The sequence below is a fragment of the Notothenia coriiceps genome, unplaced genomic scaffold (genome assembly GCF_000735185.1).
Source record: "Notothenia coriiceps isolate Sejong01 unplaced genomic scaffold, NC01 NC01_scaffold00011055, whole genome shotgun sequence".
Taxonomy (NCBI): domain Eukaryota; kingdom Metazoa; phylum Chordata; class Actinopteri; order Perciformes; family Nototheniidae; genus Notothenia; species Notothenia coriiceps.
Window position 1 is genome coordinate 42,546 of NW_011343756.1, and position 21,532 is coordinate 64,077.

The 21,532-nt window shown below is 39.1% G+C and overlaps 1 protein-coding gene across 1 annotated transcript in view; it reads right to left on the reverse strand.

Annotated features, from left to right (window-relative positions):
* Positions 1-12,645: 12,645 nt before the first annotated feature.
* igsf11 (immunoglobulin superfamily member 11) overlaps positions 12,646-21,532 on the reverse strand; it is a gene marked incomplete at its 5' end in the record, with an annotated part of 15,124 nt that continues 6,237 nt past the window's right edge. The window contains 5 exons of the mRNA XM_010772278.1: positions 12,646-16,153; positions 17,212-17,359; positions 18,137-18,259; positions 19,461-19,616; positions 20,068-20,275. Coding sequence (XP_010770580.1) covers positions 15,604-16,153; positions 17,212-17,359; positions 18,137-18,259; positions 19,461-19,616; positions 20,068-20,275 — 1,185 coding nt within the window. The remainder of the gene's footprint in view (positions 16,154-17,211; positions 17,360-18,136; positions 18,260-19,460; positions 19,617-20,067; positions 20,276-21,532) is intronic.

Consider the following 21,532-nt stretch of genomic DNA (forward strand, 5'->3'; position numbering starts at 1 on the left):
TTATTATCTTAATTTTGTATTTGATACATCCAGGCAATTCCGTGATTAGTTATGTGTTTTTAATCATTTGAAGTCCATGTCAACATGGTGACATAAAGTGACATGAATGACATCATTTATACAAATAATCATTGTCATTTATTATTCACCAGTTTTGAATATGTTTGTGGATCAAAGCATTTGCCTTGGTTTATTCTGAATATCTTTAATTATATGTTTGTATAACCAAGCTAAACATGTTGGAAAGGCCCCCATAATCAAATATTCATTAATGACTACCAAATGATTTGTAACCCATAAAATATTAAAAGGTGTCCTTGATGTTAAGCACAGTTTAGCATTGTGTGAGGGAGTTAAGGGACTTATCAGGCACAAACCGCTTCCTCTGCTTCTTACTGATGATCTTTATTTGGCTCCAATACATTACAGAAGGCATAATGGTTATCTAATTTCATAACATTGAAGATTTACGTAATGAATAAAGTTAAATGTTGGTCTGGATACATGTTGGTCTGTTACCAATAGTCTGCAACATACAGTACAGCAGTCATGGCAATGTGTGCAGGGACAGTCAGTCTATGAATATGTATATTTTGCTGTGTTTTTAATAGTTGGTATATATTGCCAAATGCAGAAGTTTACACAAATATCAGTTTAATTTATTCTGCGTGCCCTTGCTTTTACCAATTAGACATTTAGAAAAAGTGATCACAAAAGATGGATAGATTGTTTTAATATAAATGACGCACTTAACATTTGTCGAATGAGAACATACAGCCAGTTTCCTTGGCTCACCTTTGGTACATCGTCCTTTTTTATCATAATTTAACTGCTGATATTAATCAAGGTCTTGAGAAGGCTCCTTTTTCTCTTCCAACAACGTAACCAAGAGGGCCAATCCGTAAAGGGGGCAACAATAAAGCAAAGTAACATAATAAGAGTAGGTCAAAAATAAAATAATAGCCTGAGCCTGGAACATAGCCTTGATCATGAGGCATGGTTTCAACTTGTGATTTAACATCTCTGCTATTAAAGAGCTCTGCATACAGCCAAAGGAATATATTCATCTCTCATGTTCAGGATCTTAAGTTTCCGTGTCGTTGTCCATGCAGCTGAGGTGCCCCAGAGCAAAACACTGCCACTCCACCAGCTACAAGGGAGCTTTTGTGTAATTAAGAGCTCTGTCACTTCCAACATGATATATCCTTCGGGACTGAAGAGTGTTTTTCAGGGGCTGTGATTGGAATTTTTCCACAGGCCTCTGGATCAGAGTGTTCCTTGTGGACACAGAGGTGGACATCTAAGCTGAGGGTGGAATAGATAATAGACTCTGCAGGCGAACGACCATTTAGTTAAAATCACTGTTTCTGTGGAGTTTTGGGGAACCTACCCTTGTTTCTTAGTTTGGTCCAAGATTCTTATCATCAGATTTATCAGTAAAGACATTATGCATGCTTTGTTCAGATTTAGGAAGAAAAACAAGAATTTTTCACATTCACAGAAGTCCATACTAATAGTGTCTACATTTCTGTAACCATTTTCCTTCATAGGGGCAGTTCCAGCCTCGTGGACAACCTTGAGCTGCATTTTAACGTTGGAATTTAATGCAACATTTTCCTGCAGCGTAACTGTCTTCCCTTTCAATGACAGGGTGGGGACATGAAGATGGATGGAAATGTTACTTCACAGTTTTGTCCGGTAGTGTGTCAATGATTTTCTGCACTAACTATACATTCACATCTGCATTAACATTAATTCCTATAACGTGTATCTCCTGGAGAATGAAAAAACATTGGAAAAACATTCCATGTGTGTCTAAATCTTCCTATATGTAAAACTTACTTATGCAGCACTGGTATTGTTTGGGGATCTTTTTCTTGAGGCTTCTTTGGTCCCTAAGGGGAAGGCATTCTGGTTTAGAGATGGCAGAACACCGCAGTGAAATGTATTTCCAGTGACAGACACTTAATAATTCCGAAAGCATAAGAGAATGCTACAACAACCTATCCAAGAGCACAGTGTACATAGAGCTTAACATTTGCCATTAGTCATTTTGTAAATGTTGGCGAGCCATGAATAATTCAGCACAGATAAGCGTTGTGTCACTCTGCTGTGAAATACATAGAGCCAGCTTTAGTAATATAGATTGGTGAATGTGTATGCATATATGTTAAGTTTCATTCTTTTATTAGTTCATCTGTTTTGCTCTACTGCACTCAAAGTGAGGAATTGTTTCATCTAGTTCTTTTTACCCAGTCTCAGTATAGTAACTGTGCTGAAGAGGCTATCACTTAGAACACTGACAGCCCATCATCATATTATTTTACTCTCTTTGTAGTTAGGGTGGTACAAAAGGGAGTGGTAAAATATATGCTTATGACACAAAAAGGATATAAAAGCAAGACATAAAGGAGGTGACGGTAAAGGCTGGCGAGGGGAAAATAAACCATTTGTAGCTTGGATAAATCGACACATTTATAAAAGCCATGGTGATAAAGAATACACAATGATGGGTTAAGTCTTTTTTTCATGTTAAAGTTAACACTGCAACTGCCACAGAGCACACAGATCACATCTACTGTAAATTTGTTCTTCAGCATACAAGAGTGCTCACAGCGTTACGATTATTATGAGTTTTGTTGTGTGTATTATGTGCATGTGCATGTTATCTTTTTAAAAGCAGAGCCCCTAAGAGCACAGCAAAAGAGAGGAGCACATATCCGTCCCATAGCAATAAGGCTTGTGTAGCAAAACATATAATCTTTTGCCCCAGACTGGATACCATCCCTTGCTTTTTCAAATGCCTTATTTATCCACTGTGAGCATTAAATACAAAACCATTGTGACCAGTTTGTAACCTCAAGAAATTGCAGAATATAATTAATCATTTCCTGGTGTGAAATTATATTTTACAACGTGGTTATCGTGCAGTTAACATGGTGAATTAACCAGTCCATTCAATTTCACACTTGCCTACAAATCAAAGCATTCTGAGACATTTAATTAGTGTAGGTGAAATTGCTTTATTGCATACTGTCAAAAGGGTAAAAAGCCCAATGATTTGCACTTTGCATGGTTTGCTAATCATATTTTTTGTAATTTACATTTAGGTGAACTCCATTGAGATGTCTTTTCGCCGTGTATTTAAGGCAATGAAGGCATTTAATCCAGGGAAACTGAGCTGAGCTGAACTACAGTAATGGATTCATGTTGCTGCTTATTCAGAGCAACAGTCCTTGGATAGTGAATAAAGAGCTGCTGTAGAAACTGTCGTGTACTATACCTCCCCAACGATAATGCCCTGTTGAGATGCCACAGAGAGGCACTTTCTCCAGCCTTCTGTTCAGCACCGCGGACAGACAGTGCTCTAATAGTAACAGTATGCTTGCTTCAAAAAGAGCCCTATTAAGATTAGTCTGTCCCCCCTTTCCTGTAGTGTATATGTTTTGATGCATGTAAATGGTAATATCCCAAAGTTCCCTCCTGAAGGCGTTTCCCTCCCACACACTCCCCCCCAGCCTGAAACACCTCCATTAGACTCCATTGTTTTATTCCGTAACATAGTGATATCTCTATGTAACACTTGTGCTTCTATTGGCCACCTTTCCAACACAATTTACCTGATGACCAATCACAACAGAGCCGCCCAGCTAACCAATCAGAGCAGACCGGACTCTGGTTTCAGACAGAGGGTGAAAAGAGGTGTTGCATTACCTTTTGAACAGTAAAGCATGTAAACATATTACAGTAGAGGCACAAAATACAAATATGAACCTGAACATTAGCATAATAGTGGCCTCTTTAATCTATGTACTTAACTCATGCTGATATGCAATAAAACTTGCAGAACGTTTATTATTCTTACTTGAAATTAAATATGATATTCAGAGCTACATGATCTTAGGCATTACGAATCACAGTAATATTATTTTCAAAAGCGAATTTGCTGCCAACCATTCCTCACACCCACAGAACTTGAAGTGGGGATTATTTTTATTAAAACAATGTATCAAATGACAAGTGAACAATATGACAGCTTGTAATGGGTGATTCACATTGCTGAAACTACTTTAGAAATAATAACAGTGTTTGGTAGTTTCTGATTTAGTTGTGCACACTCCTGAAAGTTTGAGATTTGTGGTATTGAGTTTTAAAGGTAAAAACAGTTATGTTCCAGAAGTATCCAGAAAGACGACTCCAAATGAATGACTATGTCACTTCCCAATAAGCCACTGCTTGTTCATTAAAGTACATCAACTTAAATAAAGGTTATTATCTGCCAGTGTGGTTTCCCCAAAGGCTGAACAACAATCTCTGAACAATAACTGAAATGTGGAAGTTCTGGAAATCTCAGAGGTTTGTTTCTACTCTTTTCTCTTATTTATTATAAATAATGAGATGACAGTATTCTTATATAACAGGTGGAGCAACTGAACTGCTTCACATCAAACCCCAGCCAAATTATACTGCTATATAGCTGAAACTATTGTTGCATAGCAGGCTGGATTTCTACCACTTCCTCCGCTTTTTTCTTTTCTTTTCGTGATAACAACCATCCATTGTCCAGTCTGCCGAGCAGGGGATGGCTGTCGACTACCTGTCAAACGGGAGAGAGTCCCAGGTATAGCTGTAGCAGACCCTGCTCGCTCAGGCAGCAAAAACCTCCCTCTGGGATATGGATTCAGTGCCTTCCCACACTCTGGCTCTCTATTTCCTTGTCTGTGTGTGTTCAGTGTTTATTCAAGAGCCTCCCTGGTTCGAGGGAACTTCTCTCCTCTCCTCATCGTGTGATTGACTGTGTCACCTGCCACCTGCAAGCACAGCTGTTCAGCATGTGTTTATCAATGCTCAGGACATGCAGAGGTTTTTGCAACACTTACATTGTCTGCGATGCCAATGTTGACAAGGCAGTTTTTTCTCTGCCCAGTTGTTCTTTTGACGGATGGGGACTCTATTTACACAGCATTTCATAATTGCTCCATTAAATCATGCTGAAATTAGAAAGAGATGGATTGAATGTTGAGTTAATAGGAACTTTCAATTCAATCAACCTAGCTAAGGAAGACGCATTGGGAAGTTAAGCTCTCTCAAGACAATTGTTTGATTTATTAAAAGAAAACTAAACATTTGCTTCTCTGATACAAGTGACTGCAGTCAAACTAATACATGGGAAACCGTTTTACGTCAAATTCATTTAAAATTTAATTATTTGTGGCAGTTTTAAGTTCAATTTCTAGAAACTAGAAAATGCAGAAGTTTTAAGAACCACTGAATACTGAATCCAAACCCAAAAAGGTGGACATTAAGTGCATACAATGAAAATAATATGAAAGAGAGATAAAGAACAATAAGTTCCCCTCTGGAGTGTGTCTGCATTCAGATGAAGTCAGAGAGGATTTGAGCTTTTATGACGGACAGAAACGATAATATTGGAGCTTCCTGCAGGAGGTGAATACAAGGTTTAGAGCTGCCTTTCGACAAGAGGTGGAGGGAAATCAAGGGGCAGCTGATTGAGCTGTAGAGAAGTGAGAACAGATGCTGAGCGTTAAGTAATGCAAGACAAATGGTGGCAGCTCAAAGAAGTGTTCAGGACAAATGAATAGCCAGTCATCAGCTTCAAGAATAAACTGATGGCTCTGGCTCTGCAAGTCTGAAAAGTGCATTTGCAGACTCTGGTCGAATGCATTAATGACAGTGGCCATGAATAATAGAAGAGAGAGAGAGAGAGAGAGAGAGTGAGAGGTATTGGAAGAAAAATAAAGTGCCATTTTGTTCACCAGCTAGTCGCTCACAGTAAATGTGTGAACGAGACAGATCCACAAAGAGCTGACACTCACTTTAGAGTTCATTACAGCAAAGAAGAGCGTGACATTCGGGTGACAATTGGTTATGATAATTTGTTCAACACTTGGTGACACATTTGACATTGTCGCATTGTTTTCACATTGTTACTTGAAAGATGCTCAAGGGATGCAAACATGTTGTTTAAACATTTTATTGTCTGGTTTTCAATGACAATGTCACTCAGGCCGGTATTCCTTATTCACCTCACCCTCTATGACACACTGACAGAATACTATATTCAACATCAGCAGTCTTCTAGGGCCTTAGGGAAGGTAACAAAGGAAGGAGAAAGAGGACAAACAGAAATAGGTAGATAGAGATCAATCACCGAGTGGACAGCTTAACAATCCTTGCCCTCAGCTAGGAAACTGATTTTATGACAGGTGGCAAAGCCTCGACACAAGGCCTAAATGTTATTCCATCATGCTGTGGCAATGTCCTCTCCTCCCTGAAATGCAATCATCTTTTTATCTTTCTTCTCATTTTAAAAGAAGGCCCTCACAGCGATGTAACATGTAGTGAAATAAAAGACTGTGGCTCCACCACTTACAAAGGGGATGAGATGGAGGCGGTTATGATCTCCCACTTCAATTGTCTCCACATAAGTGTTTCATTAAAAAGGTGTTATGTTACCCACATGGAACTTTGCCCACTCACTTCATAGAGCTGTAAAGTCTCTAACAGGGAATATTACCATGAATGCTGTAGGTAATATTCTGCAGCATGATAAAGAAGGGCACAGTTTGGGGTCCAGCCCATGCTTTTTCTTAACCCTTTGGACGCCCACTCAGACATTGATGACAGCAGGTCATATTGAGATCATAATGAATCATAACTGGAGATATAGCAACATTAGGGAACTTATATACAGCTAAGAGAAGCATCACAAAGTATTAAACAACCAAAGTGATTTTAAACAAGCCCAAATCAACCCAGTAATCATGTTTCTGGAAGCATGTGATATGTCAGTTGATGTTTGTACTGTAACAATACAACTTAAATGCTGAAGCACTTAAAAAAAATGTAATATTGAATCAAATGAAATGAAATCACACTTAATTTGAATTTTTACTCTCCTATTTTCTGTTTGACAGGAAGAGTTATATACAGTACATATATAAATGTATATTTTTGAGTTTGACACATTCCTTTTCTAAACTGGAAGCTTTGTCTATTCTCCCTCTCCAGGAATTTGTAATAATATAAAACTATAAAGCTCCAGTGGGAAATAAACTTTCTGCTGAAAATGTTGTGCATGATCTCTCTCACACAAAATGTCTTGATCCTTTTTTCTACATATATGGTGCCTAAAGCTAAGAAAGGCAGAAGACATGCACAGCACCTCTCGAGAATAAATATATTTGCAATTCCATGTGTGTATGAGCCTATAAAGAACGGTGTGTTTCCCTTTTTGTCGCATCCCACTTGCAAATCTGACGTCTTTCTTCCCCATGTGCAGTACATGTTCAGCACATGTTGGTGTTTCACAAGAATGGCAGGGTGAACTTTGAGTCTTCTCTCATGGGATGTTTCCCAATGTTGGTCCCTAGAATATTAGAGAAACGCAGACAAGTTTAGTAGGACGTGCTTGGTGCTTCTCAATCTGTCATCTTTTACTTAAAAAGCAAGGCAATATAATATAACATGAACACTTTTAGACAGCACGCTTGCAATAATGTATGCCATTTTTATAAATACAAACGTATGAAAGCATGGCAATACAATAGACAAAGGATGTGAGTGCAAATGAAAGTGGAAAAGTTGAATATCCACTTCACGCACAATAAAACAAGAAGCGTTTCCCGGCGGGATGTGTGAGAGAGTACATTGTAGCTCTCTTGTTAAAAATTGTAATCATCCATTGAGCTGAAGAGCAAGGTTCCTTGTTGATCTTTGAAAAGGTGTTAAAAAGAAAGTGTTGAGTCTGAAGGGGGTACAAGGAAAGAAACATACTTATCGGTATTAAAACATGTGCAACGATTAGCAGTCAATGCAAACTTGCAACTAATCCAATAATACATTTATAGGAAATATTATACCAGTATACAATTCAAAAATATGACCGTTGCATTTCGGCGACAAGTTTAGGATCAACATCCAGACAAAGCAGTGATTCAGTACAGGTTCACAGATTTAATACTACATTAAAGTGCAGGGATTTTATGCCAAAATGAAAGTACATACACTTACAGTACGTGCAGAAGTGCAGGCAAAGGAATCATGAGGCAGGCAAGGGTCAAAACAGGGAGCGCTCCAACAATAAAACAAACCCAGAGAGCACGGCTGGTGCAGGAACAGGCAACAGGTCACAGTTCAGGAACAGGTAGGCCAACCATGGGAGAAAAAAAGCAACAGCTACAGGTTCAAGCTAAGGTTTGGGTTCAGAGGGCTAGAATGCAAAGGCATGAACATCGGCAGCTTTAACAAACTGTGAAGGATTGAGTGGAAAGGGGCAGGTTAGATGTCGTCAGGACTGATGACATTTGAGGAGGGGGGTGAAAGGTCAGGTGGTCAGACTGGAGAAGAAGTCAAAGGGCATCTGGTGGAGAGGAGGAGAATGGCAATGAAATGGTTCGAAGGGGTGGGAATGTGCAGAGGCAAGGACAAAGCATGTGGTAATATCAGGGGATTACATAAGAAGTGAAATTAAGGATTGAATGATGCTGTATGATCATGTTTTAGTGTATCACAACAAATGTTCTCCTAGCAAGCTCATTGCCCATTAGATGTCTCTGATAAATCAGCTGATACAAAGTCACAGCAGCAGAAAATTTAATGTAAGAGTTTATCAATAATTCCTTTCAAATGATGTCCTGTAACGGTGCCTTTTTTCGCTCTGATTGCATAACATTGAAATGATTTACACTGTATCTCATCATTTAATATCTAATTGTGTTGAGGAAGAAAAACGTGTTGGATAGTGCACACTTCAAAATAATAAAAGTTTGATTTACTTTTTTATTTCTTTCCAATAAACTCTCGATCAAAATTGAAATTGTTTTTCTGAGCAATTCACCTCTTGAAGTTAGACATATCCATCACTGTGCTGAATCTATTTTTATCACCTTATTCTTTCCTTTTTTTCCTCTTTCCCATACCCCTGTGATTCTCTCCCAGACGGACTGCTCTGACCTCTGACTCAGAGGTTAACAACATCTATACAACTTCTGCAACTCCATCAGAACAGAAAACAACATTGACGTCATCAGACTGTCGCCTCACTGCTCTTGTCTTTTATTCCTTTCTATCCTCACCATCGTATAGTATTGTGTTCATTGTATAAATACAATTCCATTGGCTTTTTGCTTTGATGAATTGAATAAATTAGTTAAGACATGGTTTTTCCTTCCTTTGTTGTTTCCTTTCTTTAAATTGGGATGAAATCGTTGAAAAAGGGATGAAAACTGACATGACCTATACATTCACTTTACAAAGGTGGAGAATATTCACAATTCACAGTGATGGCTAAGAAAACAAATGCTGCAGGCAGCAAGGGAAGTTCATCAGAGTCAGACTTGGAAGGCACAGTTTGGTCTCTGCATCCAGGAAATGCTGACTGGGAATATTTTTGCACATATTAGGGAACCAGAAAAAGCAATTGCTTTGTCATTTTGCCTTTGCATTTTTCTGCATTTCTTTCGGCATATACCTGGTTGCTGTCTTGCTATATTGTTAGCCTCGGTGGCTTTTAGTGTCCATCAGTAATGTGAATATTGACGTTATCTAGCAGCGTTATACAGACCACTCGAACAGTATGTACAAATTGTTCCCAACATCCCATGTCATAACCAAAAATGAAGAATAGACTGTTTTTTTCATAATTTCGATTTCTGTATATGTATGTGGAACCACATTGCAATCTAACTGCCAGTGATTTTCATGCAACTTGTTCAATAATATAGGCTGTATTTTCATAAAGGTTAAAGGGAGTTGGTATGTTCTGGTCCTTGCATCCTGGAGAGTGATTATACTTGGACAGTGAGCTGTCATACAAGGTTCAGTGTTTTGGGCTTTCAGAAGAGGCAGAAGAATCTAACCAAGACAAAAAGAAAGAGATGTAGGCAGTGAGCCAGTTCCACAGCTTAGGGCTATTATGGGATGGCTAGACAGCACTAGAGAGGAGAGAACATTTTATTTAGGGCCATGTTATGGTTGTCCAAAGTGATTTCTCACAAACCACATCGTGCATTCAGCCTGCAAACCAGATATTCTTGATTGGCCATATTCAGCTCAACCGTTGGCTACCTCTCCGCCCTGCTGGGAAATGGGTTTGTTTTTTTCAAACTCTCTCCCTCTCTTTATTTTATTTATTTTTTGCCATCTCAATGGTCAGTGAATTCATTGTCTGTGTTACTTTCTGCTACTTCCTCAAATGCATTTTTAGGGATGCCATTTCCAATCAGTCCATGCTCTTTAGATTGTGTTTCAACTGATTTAGAAACCATTAAAAAAAAAAGGATGCTTCCGCTTCCGAGCATGTTGGTTGATGCTTTAATTAAGATGAAAGCATGGTGGTGAAATGCTTTCTCCAGTGCTGGTTGGTTGGGATTAATGATGATGGTTATTGCATCAGTTTTATTTAGTATTTTGATTGGCTGGTTCACAGATGTTTTGTGGCAACTAAGCACATGGTAGCATTTTGACAGTTCATTAAAATTAAAAGATCTTTGCTGCAGTAAGTCTTGGCAGGAGTTATAAATAAACTGTCTAAATCAACAAAGCCATTTGTGAGGACATTTATCATAGCTAACAGCGGACATATAATAATGACATTTGATGGATTTAGGTAAACTTTTCATATAAATTAATAACAAGACACGGAAATGAACCAAGCAATGTATTATATATTTAACTGTAATTTGTAATGTTACAACAGCAAGTTGTAATGTAGGTCTTATAAGAGATTACAATGTATTGACTAAAGGATGCTTTTTTTGTTTTGTGTAATGGTCTGGAGCACATAAACAAGAGGGATGCAGGGTGTGAAAAATAGTAAAAGAACACAAATATGTAGCAATGACAACATGGAGGAAAAAAAGGAATACTGGAAGGCAACTTTCTTTGATTCAACATATAATTATTTAACCCAAAGCTATGCTGAGGAGTTTGAAGACACACACATACACACACAAACACTCACATACATACACATCCAAAGGTGGCGTCATGTGCAAATAATGAGCCCAATCCTCAGGAGCTCTGGTTCACTGCCCTTTTTCTCCTGCCTTTCAAAAGGCCTTTCAGACGGCAAGAGAAAGGTCACCGCTGTTGATTTTAATGTTGAAATGCGGGTTGGAGAAAGAATAGAGGAATACTGAGGGAAATTCAGATGAGAAGTGAAACCACCACCTTTGAGATTGCATCAGATATAAGTTATGTCAGCTTCAAATGATTTCCCCCTCTATTTAAATACATTTAAATTAGTCCATTCACAGTTGATTCACATATATTAGATAACTTTTCCTTTATAATGATGTCTCATAATATACTGATTTAAACTATGATAGGATTTAAGACAGAGTTGAACATCACATTTATGCAAGTACTGGCGGTATTGAGTGTATACATACTGCCCCCTAGCGGTACATTTAAGAACTGCCGCTTTAGACCAATCCAATACAGATATTTTTTAGATGCACACACACACAAACACTCACACACACAAACAACTAAATACTATCCAAAACAAATATTGCAAGTGTATAAAACATACACATCTCAGAAGCAGTGTGCAGTATGATTAGGTTACATCTATATCTCAAAATAATCTCTATTTTTACTTGGAAAACATTTAGATTGTGCAATATTACACCATTTTTCTTGGGAATAGAGTGGAAACCACAAGAGCATAAAGAAACTAGCACACTTGCATATTCCTCATATTGTTATTCTGTACTGCTCTCGTCTTTATGGTTGTCTTAACAGCCTGCAGGAGCACCAGAGGCAGAATGAACGAGTTTCATAGAAGGCTTGCTGAGCAAAGCATGAAATATGTTATTTAAATGAGAGCAGCAGTTCCTTCTGAAGATGATACCTACATGAGATATTTTGTGCAGAATATTCACACATCATACGTAAGTGCTTATACAGCAACATATTTCGGTTTTAGAATAATGATCCTGTCACAGTCTGCTCCATCATTCACCAGTAGTTTTCCATTCACCTGTCTCACCTGTTAACCACACACACGTTTTTGCTTACTCTCTTTCTCTTCTACACCCATTAGTCACACTTCCAGTATTTAAACCCTCACCAGACACACACCCGTTACCAGATCGTACGTTGCCTAACTTGCCTTCATGCTAGTCTTTCACGCATTTGTTACCAGATTGCCTGCCCGGTTCCGACCCTGCCTGTCCCCGACCTGCCTGACCTGCCTGTTCCCTGAGCCTGCCTGTCCTTGGACGATCCTGCCTTGCCTGCTGTCTGACCCTGCCTATACCTACGTTGCCTGCCTCGCCTGTCCTCTGGTTCGCTGTCCTCTGGTTCGCTTGCCTGCACATCATCCGGCTGTTGTTCTGTTATCCCTCTGCTCTGGTATTACCAATAAAGTATATTACCAATACTCCTTGGTTTCTCGAGTGCTGCATTTGGGTCCTTCATCAGATTGTGACAGATCCACTATATAAGACTTATAAAAAAATCATTTTATGTCGTATTTTTTTCTTCTTGTTTCTCTTTGATTATTGCTATTAACTATTCAGCGTGTAACTTGTATCTTAAAAGCTTTTACTCTAGGCAGGGACATTGTATCATGCCAAATAAAACATGCAACACACGAACAGACGAGCAGCAAGCCGATTAGAATGTATTAACAATATTTATTCACTACAGGTTCCAGTGTTATTTTTCCTATTTCATGTCAACCCAACAGTAAGGACAAGATGTATTTTGTATACATATTTACAGGTTTGTTTTACTATTGGCAATATATCACATGTCATTATTTATCTATGTACACAACCCATGTGCCACCTTGTGTACCGCGTGCCTTCCTAAAGCCAAGGTAGAAGATGAGATGTTGTTTTAGTCTGGGTTAAAGCCTCAGTAGTTTCCTACTGATTGTGCTCTCTTTCCTCCATTGTTCCTGCAAACGGAGGACAGAGTTAGAATAAAATAATCTCAGTTTTGTTTTTCCAGCCAGACATTTTCTCTGGTAAGAACAAAGCCAGAGATTTTAGAAGAAGAGTTGTTTCTTTAAAGTTGTCAGGGGAAGGACACTAGGAGAGATGGCGAGTGAAAGATACACAGACAGGATATTTTATTCTGAAATCACTCAGACAAAAAGGAGGGGAGGTGATACCTGACCTTTTATCATTTTACCTGTTAAAGCCTTACTGTATTTATAAAGCAATGTATGTGTGTAAGTGTGTTCCAGACTGATTAAAGTATTGTAGCTCTGACACACAGCAGACAGCCTTAAGACATAACAAGAAAGAAAAAACACTTTGGATAAATGTGTCTGTAAGAACACTGAGCAGCAGGTGTATAGCTGTGGTCAGACCGGGGTCAAATGGAAGAAAAAAGAATACATGTGTGATTTGTGAGGCTGGTGCACATTGTAGCAACTGATAGAATAGTGGATGAATACAAATAATGCAGATATCAGACATCGAGCCATGTATATCATGACTATGGGGGAAATAAAACAGGAGAAGTTCAGGGTTCCATTTGCTTCAGGTTGCTGTTGATGGCAGGCCGACATCACGGACAAGAAATTGTGATGAAAACTGAGTGTCAACTGATACTCAGAAGGTCCATGTTGTGACTCCATAACACCTGGTTAGTATGTATTGCTCAAATTAACCAAACATGTGTTGGGAATAAAGAACATTTTGTTCATTTAGGCTTCCAAATCAAGTTTAATTTAGTTTCCAGTTTAATTAACTGAATGTTAGTGTACTATAACTCATATAGAAAGGGCACAAACATGACATTAAAGTCATCTGGACTAAATAATATAAATTAAAAAAGAAACATGTCTCCACCATTAATCAAGGGATTATATTTGTTAAAGCTGGAGCACTTTTGTAAATTATATTAGCACCTTGTGTTGTCTCAATATAAATGTCAATACAGCAGATTTAATTAATTAAAGACGCAAAGAGGAATTGCTTTGAAGAATAAAACACACTTTCCAATACTGCATGTACAAACAAATAATTACTGCATCATAGCTCAAAGCGAGTATCGTGCATTAAGGTAATGCACAATAAGAATTAGGATTAAGAATTTGGGAACACTGTAACAGTTGGTTGAGTTTTGGTTAAAATAAAAACAGCAGGTCAAAAACGCAGTGCTACTTTCTACCATCTACAGTATAGGTGTCTTCTATGTATAGCAAAATGTATGGCCATATGTGTCAACCCAAACTGTATTCAACTCGGGTCTTGTAATGAAATGGCAATACCTCGTTAAAAAAAATTATAAAAAAACATCCCTTCATTGCAACCATAACACTTATCATGAAATCCCAATTGTTGCCTAATTTAACAAAAAACTATTATTTCAAAGTTAAGACACATGAGTTGCAGATGTATATGTATAAGTCAGACATGAATGTATTTTCTTTGATTCACAATCTAGCCTACTGTTGTAGTTACAATATGTACAGTAGAAAACAAAAAGTGTTAGCCTTTGTCAAGAGGGGGGGGGGAAGGGGGGGACAATCACCTTTAAATATATATATCTGTCTCTTTATAAAGCATTTATGAAGTAAGACATCCTCTAATCTTCTCCAAGCAGCACTGATGTGACATGAACCAGTTTAGGACAAGAGCGAGAATGAACATAAACTATGACAATTATCCTTCTGCAGGTTTGATGTTAGATCAGGGGGACAGTAGCTTTCCGTTGTACACATCCAGTGTTTGTGCCATCTTCAAACATCACCAGCATGTTGTATGTGCATGTAAGTTGTGATATATGTTGTATGATTTAAAGCATAGCATTAGTAAGACTGAGTTATTGTTCATAAGACAGAAGTTTTGATATAAAGTTGTTCTGAAAAGTGCGTAAATGTAATTAAAATGTTTGCATTCAATGAATTGTGTATGTATGGCACCCAATAAAACCCATCTCCCTAAGCTTCTAAGGCCATTCTCCCCAACATTATTTCATGTTATATTTTTATCCTTTACGTTTGTCCCGACAGATTTGAAAACATTCACGTTCAATGCATACAGCAATCCCCATCATCACAAATATTTCTCTCAATTGAAATAATATAGACTTCATTGTTTATCCCGAAACAAGAGACACATGCATTAAGTGGGAATCCGAGCTCGCTTCTGTCTGACCATGCAGTATGGACACACTGAGATGAAAATGCCTTTTGTTGCTTTGAGTCTAAACGAAAACATAATCATCCCAATGATCCAACCCTGAAAAGGATCTGGGAATCCAAGTTCTGCAGGAAATTCCACTCCAGCTTTGTGAAAGAATCCAAGTGGTTGAAAAATAGTTCCCGCCACACCTGCAGATAAAATCCATTAAATGACGGGGTGATCAGATCCCATGTAGCGCTTTACTACAAAAGAAAGCGTCCCGTCCAACAAAGAATTGGCATTAACTGAACTCTGGACTGTAAAATCCCAGCTTGGTTTGAGAAACAGATGTCGAGACATACAGAAAAGACAACATTGTAAAGGGCAGCGGGCTGCTTTTGCCCATATTCTGTCTGTTTTTCATCAGTGGATGTAAGATCTCACAAACCAAATGCTCATTTAGTCTTGTTTTCAAAGCAGTTAAGCTAAGATGTTACACCAGCGAGCCTGCTCTGTTCTGGGCGGGCACCATGACAGGCACCGCCCCCATCCGCTCCAGGGTGGCCTGGCTCACTGCGTAGGAGTGTGTGTGCTGCCCGTGTGCGGACATCACCACCGGTTTTAGACTCACAGAGCCGTTGCTGCGCACCATGGTGGTAGGGGATGGGGCAGAGTTTGTGGTGACCACCAGAGTTTTTGGTGGGGGGAGCGTATGGCTGCCATTGGCAAACGATGTTGTCGTGTTGGGTGGTGCATGGCGGGACAGTGGAGCTGAGCCTGGTGCTGTGACCACTGTACTCTGGCTGTGTCCTGCGTTCTGGGCCTGACCGTGTGCATGTGCACCGTGAGCCGCAGTGGAGAAGGTCTGGCGAGTATCTCCATTGTAGCGTGTGTAGGAGTTGGTGTCGTAGTTGGGTTTGGGGTTGTGCCAGTAGCGGCTGTTGTAGGTGTTGGTGGACGTCAGCGTGTCGTTCTCTGAGGAGGAGGCGTCTGCATGGAAAGCCTTCGCTGATGATGACCTCTTGGGAGGAAGGTCATCTTCTCTGTTAAGAAGATATACGTAGGTTGTGAAGATATCAGTGATATTAGAAGTGATAGCATTAAGATAGCTAATTAGTTCATATTTAAATATTAACACAAATCCTGCTTTGGTGCATTACAAATAAAAAATGCTTCGCTATGTAGTCAAAAGTTCAATAAACTGAGAATCTCAATTTCACTTATTTATTTATTATTGCCTTGGGATCTTTTTGGACTCTTAAAACATATACAGTGATACACCTAATGTGTGTGGCACACGTGGCTTTAAGTCTACATATATAACATTTAGTCCAACACAGAATAAAACAAGTGCTGTTCTCTTTATTTCACCATAATATAACAATCTTTAAATCTATGCATTAAAGATATTAATCATTTAAATATACAGTGAATGTCTTTAAATTGAGTTATCAAAACACTGCTTTTAAGTTGCAGTTTATATAATCTATGCTAATACGAATGGGTTTTCTAAAGAGAGTACTTTTTGGTAGATAAAATGTCTCCAGATAATTTAGGCAGAGATTAAAGATATTCATTGTGATTTGCCATTAGTGGGGGCAATAAGAGCCGTCAGGATGGAATTTGCGCATGATTGCAGTTGAGCCCAAAATGAGGCAGATGTTATCCCAATCAGCCAAAGCCTCAGATATCTACAATTGCAGACCATTTAATCAACTGACAGAGCTTCACACACTGTTTGAACAGACAAATTAGCCTGGGATGATGGAAACGTTGGCTGTCAGAAGATAAAATGAAACTGAATTCTCCAAACTATGAATCCAATTAACTGGTCTGGGTGTTTTTTATGTTTAACTATCATCTGTGTGATTGCATGGGCTGACATAAATCGCTTTAGGAAACACAAAGCTGCAGCTGCATCTGATCGCCTTTTACAACATCAGAGGGGCCAAAAAATAAGCCGCAACAATCTAGAATACATATGCAAGTTATCAATCCCTGTTTGAGACACTGTATCAAATGCATCTATTAATACTGTTCTTTACCAACAGGAGACTTCAAAATATTTTCAAAAGACCGAAGCCACAAATAAAAGACAAACCTGATCTCATTTGGGATCTCCTCCTCGTCATATTTGTTCTTATTCTTCCAGTAGAAAAGCGTGACCGCCACTAACAGGCCACAGATGATGAGAGCTAGCACTCCTGTAGCGATGGTGCCTGCTATCAGGCCAACACTCTGAGGCTGGGCTGTGGGAGGAACAGAGAAACAGATTTGACCAATGTTTTCCAAAAACTTGACCGTAAGTTTGTTTTTAAGTCACCCAGGATAAGCCCTAGCAGTGGAGCTCAATGGGTTGTAGGAACTTGAAAATACAATTAGTTATTTGTGGTGTGTTGTGAGGATGTAAATATAATGTGTTGATTTTGCAAGACAATCAAAGGAGGAGCTGTTGTTTCTTTCTCTCTAAAAACAGTGTCAGAAATTCAGTGCTTATTTGCATGTTATTTCAATTGTTTTTGAACGTAAAGTGGAAACAGCAATGGCACCGAAGCGTTTTGAGTAACATATATTCTTCCCGAGCATTTACATCTGCACCATGTTGGCATGACTCATTCCACTGTAGTCTCTGACAGATCAGCACACTGCTGTCTATCTGCCTTTATTCCTGTGACACTGAGCCTCCTGTCACACACTGTCAGATAAAAAAAAACAACAACTGCGTAACCATGCTACAGCTTTCTGTCAAGCCATCAAAACTGTTTGACCCCATGTGACCTGAAAACAAACTCTCTGTCTGCAAGATGCTCTGCTGTCCTTTGTTTGGTTGATGTGTTGGTTGCTTGTGTATCTCTCTGTCTGACAGGTGTCACTCAAGGAAAATATTTCTAAAGCCGCTTGTGTCAGAGTTTGAGTGAGACAAGGTTTTTTCCAGTTATAAATGTGTATCCCTTAACAAACGTGTCAAAGTGTCATGAGCGTAACAGTGTCACATGGAACAGTTAAGGAGCAGTGTGTTTACTTACGCGCTATGACCTGCAGGTTGAGCAGACACGTGCTCTTGCCAATAGCATTGCTGGATGTACACTGGTAGAGTCCTGAGGTGCTGGTGCTGATGTTTCTCAGTGTTACAGAGCCCTGCATCTGGTCTGATGTACACACACACAGACAGAGTAACAAAAGTGACTTAATCAAATATTTATAGCAAAGTTCCAAAGCATACAAATAAACCCAATGATTATTAAAGAAAAACTAAACATAAGGAATGCAAATCAACATTAAAGTTAATTTGAAATGACTAAATAATAGTTTAAAAGACTATGATAATACATTCAATTGAACTACTTCTGCTACCTACCAATAGATGGTGCTATATATCCTAAATATGAGGTTCGCAATTGAAGTAAACTGCCTTCATTTAAAAGGAAAGCTGCTGGTTCCTTTCTTTTACAATTGATAAATGGGTAAAGTCCAAAGTACAGAAGGAGCCTCACACTACGGGTTCATCTGTTCTCTACATAATAGCAGTACATCTTTCTGTGTCAAACTGAACACACAGAGAAAGAGTACAACTGACAAATGTAGGATCTAATTTCAATTCAAAAAATCAAAATTCAAACACCAGAAGAAGACAGAATCAAAACAAATAAGTGAGGTAGTTGAGGGCTCTCTCACAGAATAAATTAGAGGATATAAGTTAGTTTTAAGTTTTAAAATGCAAATTTGATATTCATTTCCTCATATAGTTTAAATGTAAGTATCTTGAAGAAAGTTATCTCTAATGGTAGATATGTATTATGGACCTTTAGTTAATATACACAGTTTAAGACACTTTATTTATTTAGTCATTTCCAATGTTTGTCCACAATAGTTGTACAAGAAAAAAAACACGGAATTCTGCTATAGAATCTGATATTTGCAAATAATGTTACAGTTTGTATGTTACTTCTATTAAGCAGTAGTACATAGAAAAAGACGGTGACTGATGATGAAGATCATTTGGCTGGAAAAGAAAGGAGAGTCGACTACACCAGTGCTCTCTGATGCTGAACCAAACCCAACTCAGAAAGAGAGAGTTGCTCTTCAGCATGAGAGAATCAGGCAAAACATCACAGATTATCCGGGTTAATTGCACAAACACACTCCTGACACACTCATTCACAAATTCACATGGTTTGAATCACTCCATCCATCATCACCCCTCAGCAGGATCAGTGGGTTCAGGCCTGGCACATGACAGGTGGCGGTGATGGTGGGATTGTGGCTGAGGCTGAGCCACGCTATGTGTGTGAGATTTACCAGCAAAGGTGGGGCAAAAGGGAACTCCGACGACCAGCCTGTTTGTAATACCTTGCATGGCGTTGTGCGGCAGCTTGGGCAGCGCGTCCAGCTTCTCCCAGGAGTAGGACGGCGTGGGAATACCTTCCTCGGAGCTGCACATCAGCATGATGTCGTTGCCTACATCCAGAGTGCCCTGGATACGACATGCTGGCACCGAGGGTGGCACTGGCAGATGGAGACAGTGGGTGGCGTTGTGTTAACCACTTTGCAAAGCAAATATAATGTTTTCCTGACTGTCGAATATTCAAAATGGTATATTCAAGAGCTGAAGAATCATCAATTCAAGAGTGCTTGCATGCTTTTTAACAGCAAGTTGCATCGAATGCCTGTCTAAAAATGTTATCTTGGTTGCTTACAAATTGAAGAGCTGTACCTTTGGCAAAACAAGCTTTCATGTTAAAAACCAAGCCAATAAAATACTTATTAGCATTAGTTCTCATAAACCTGACATAGAAAATGTTAATTATTCTCTTCATGGTCTCAGTCAATGCAGTGACCAACACGTTATGACATTTTGTTGAAATAGACACATCTTTAAACCTGCTTATATCTGAAATTAGAGACTTTTTTGTCTTTTTTTCACATTTAATAAAGAAAAAGTAAGTAAGCAAGTTACCCAAAACAGTGAGCCCAATGACGCCGATGTTGCGCCCCCCTCTGTCTGGGAGGTTGTTGACCAGGCACTGGTAGGTCCCAGTGTCCGACAGCTGGGTGTTGTTGATGAAGATCGAGGCACTTGTACTTGGCATGGTGGCCGAGAAGCCCACACGCCCAATGAGGTGGTTGGCGAGGCTGAACACCTGGCCGCCCTGGTAAATGATCACCTGGATTGAGATGTCATGGGAGGGGATGGAAGAGGGACAGAGAAAGTAATGGAAAATGATAGAGTTGGTCAAAATTGAAAAGTAAATGGTAAGGGTTGGAAAGCAGAAAGTGACATTGGTGACATGAGTTCAGCGAGAAATGAGGGGGAAGAGAACAGAGAAACAAATATTATGAAATAGCAATTCAGAGATGTGTAATACGAATAACAAAAGATAACATAATCTGCTGCTGTATTCAAAAGAAATGTAGAGAATAATACCCAACTCAATGCATTTGGTCATTTTCAGTAAACTTTATGAATGTGCATCTTGAACATGTACTGTAGTGGCCTGTTACTGTCTTTCACTAGAGGGAGCCCAAGTTCCACTATGAGGCTGAACAACGGACAGAGAAAGTTAAGGAGCAAACGGACTTTGCTCTTAGATACAAACAAACAAACATACAGACAGACACGGAGAAAAACCTTTTATTTGTAAGTGGTTGTCTCTAGCTCACCGAGTAAATGTCAGAGTAAGAAGTACGTACTAAAAATATGCTTTTATGGTACCATAACGCTCAGATAAAAGCATCCACTAAATGGGATGCATAATTGAAAACATTTCAACTTGGAAACATATAAACTGCAATCAGATGAATGCAGAAGTAGCAATGCAGAAAGGTTTGCGCACAATGTATGACAACCTGCAAGTAATTAAAACATAAATTTGACCTTCACAGTAATAAAAACACTTTTATGGATGAGGTAAGCTTGTCAGGTCTACAGCAACTAAGGATCAATTTGTTCAAAAGCTTTTCTCAGGCCTTTAAACGTGGTCTGAACAGTTTGGTTGTGAGGCCGAGCCACATGCAAATAAGCTCTCACCCCTCAGCTGGGCTCACACAAAAGATGAAGAGGACCCACGCAAACACATGGTATGTGCACACAAGTCTGGCACTCACACACACACGCACACTAAGTCACACACGGACACGCACACACACGTACACAAAGCATGGAGGGGAATCAGAGCGGCTATTCACTTTGGTGAAAAGAGCCCTCATTGAACTGTTCAAAGAACCAAGCAGGGAAACAACCGGCACCAGTGTGTGTTTGTGTGTGTGTGTGTGTGTGTGTGTGTGTGTGTGTGTGTGTGTGTGTGTGTGTGTGTGTGTGTGTGTGTGTGTGTGTGTGTGTGTGTGTGTGTGTGTGTGTGTGTGTGTGTGTGTGTGTGTGTTGTGTAGTAGTACGTACGTAACGTAACGTAACGTAACGTAAC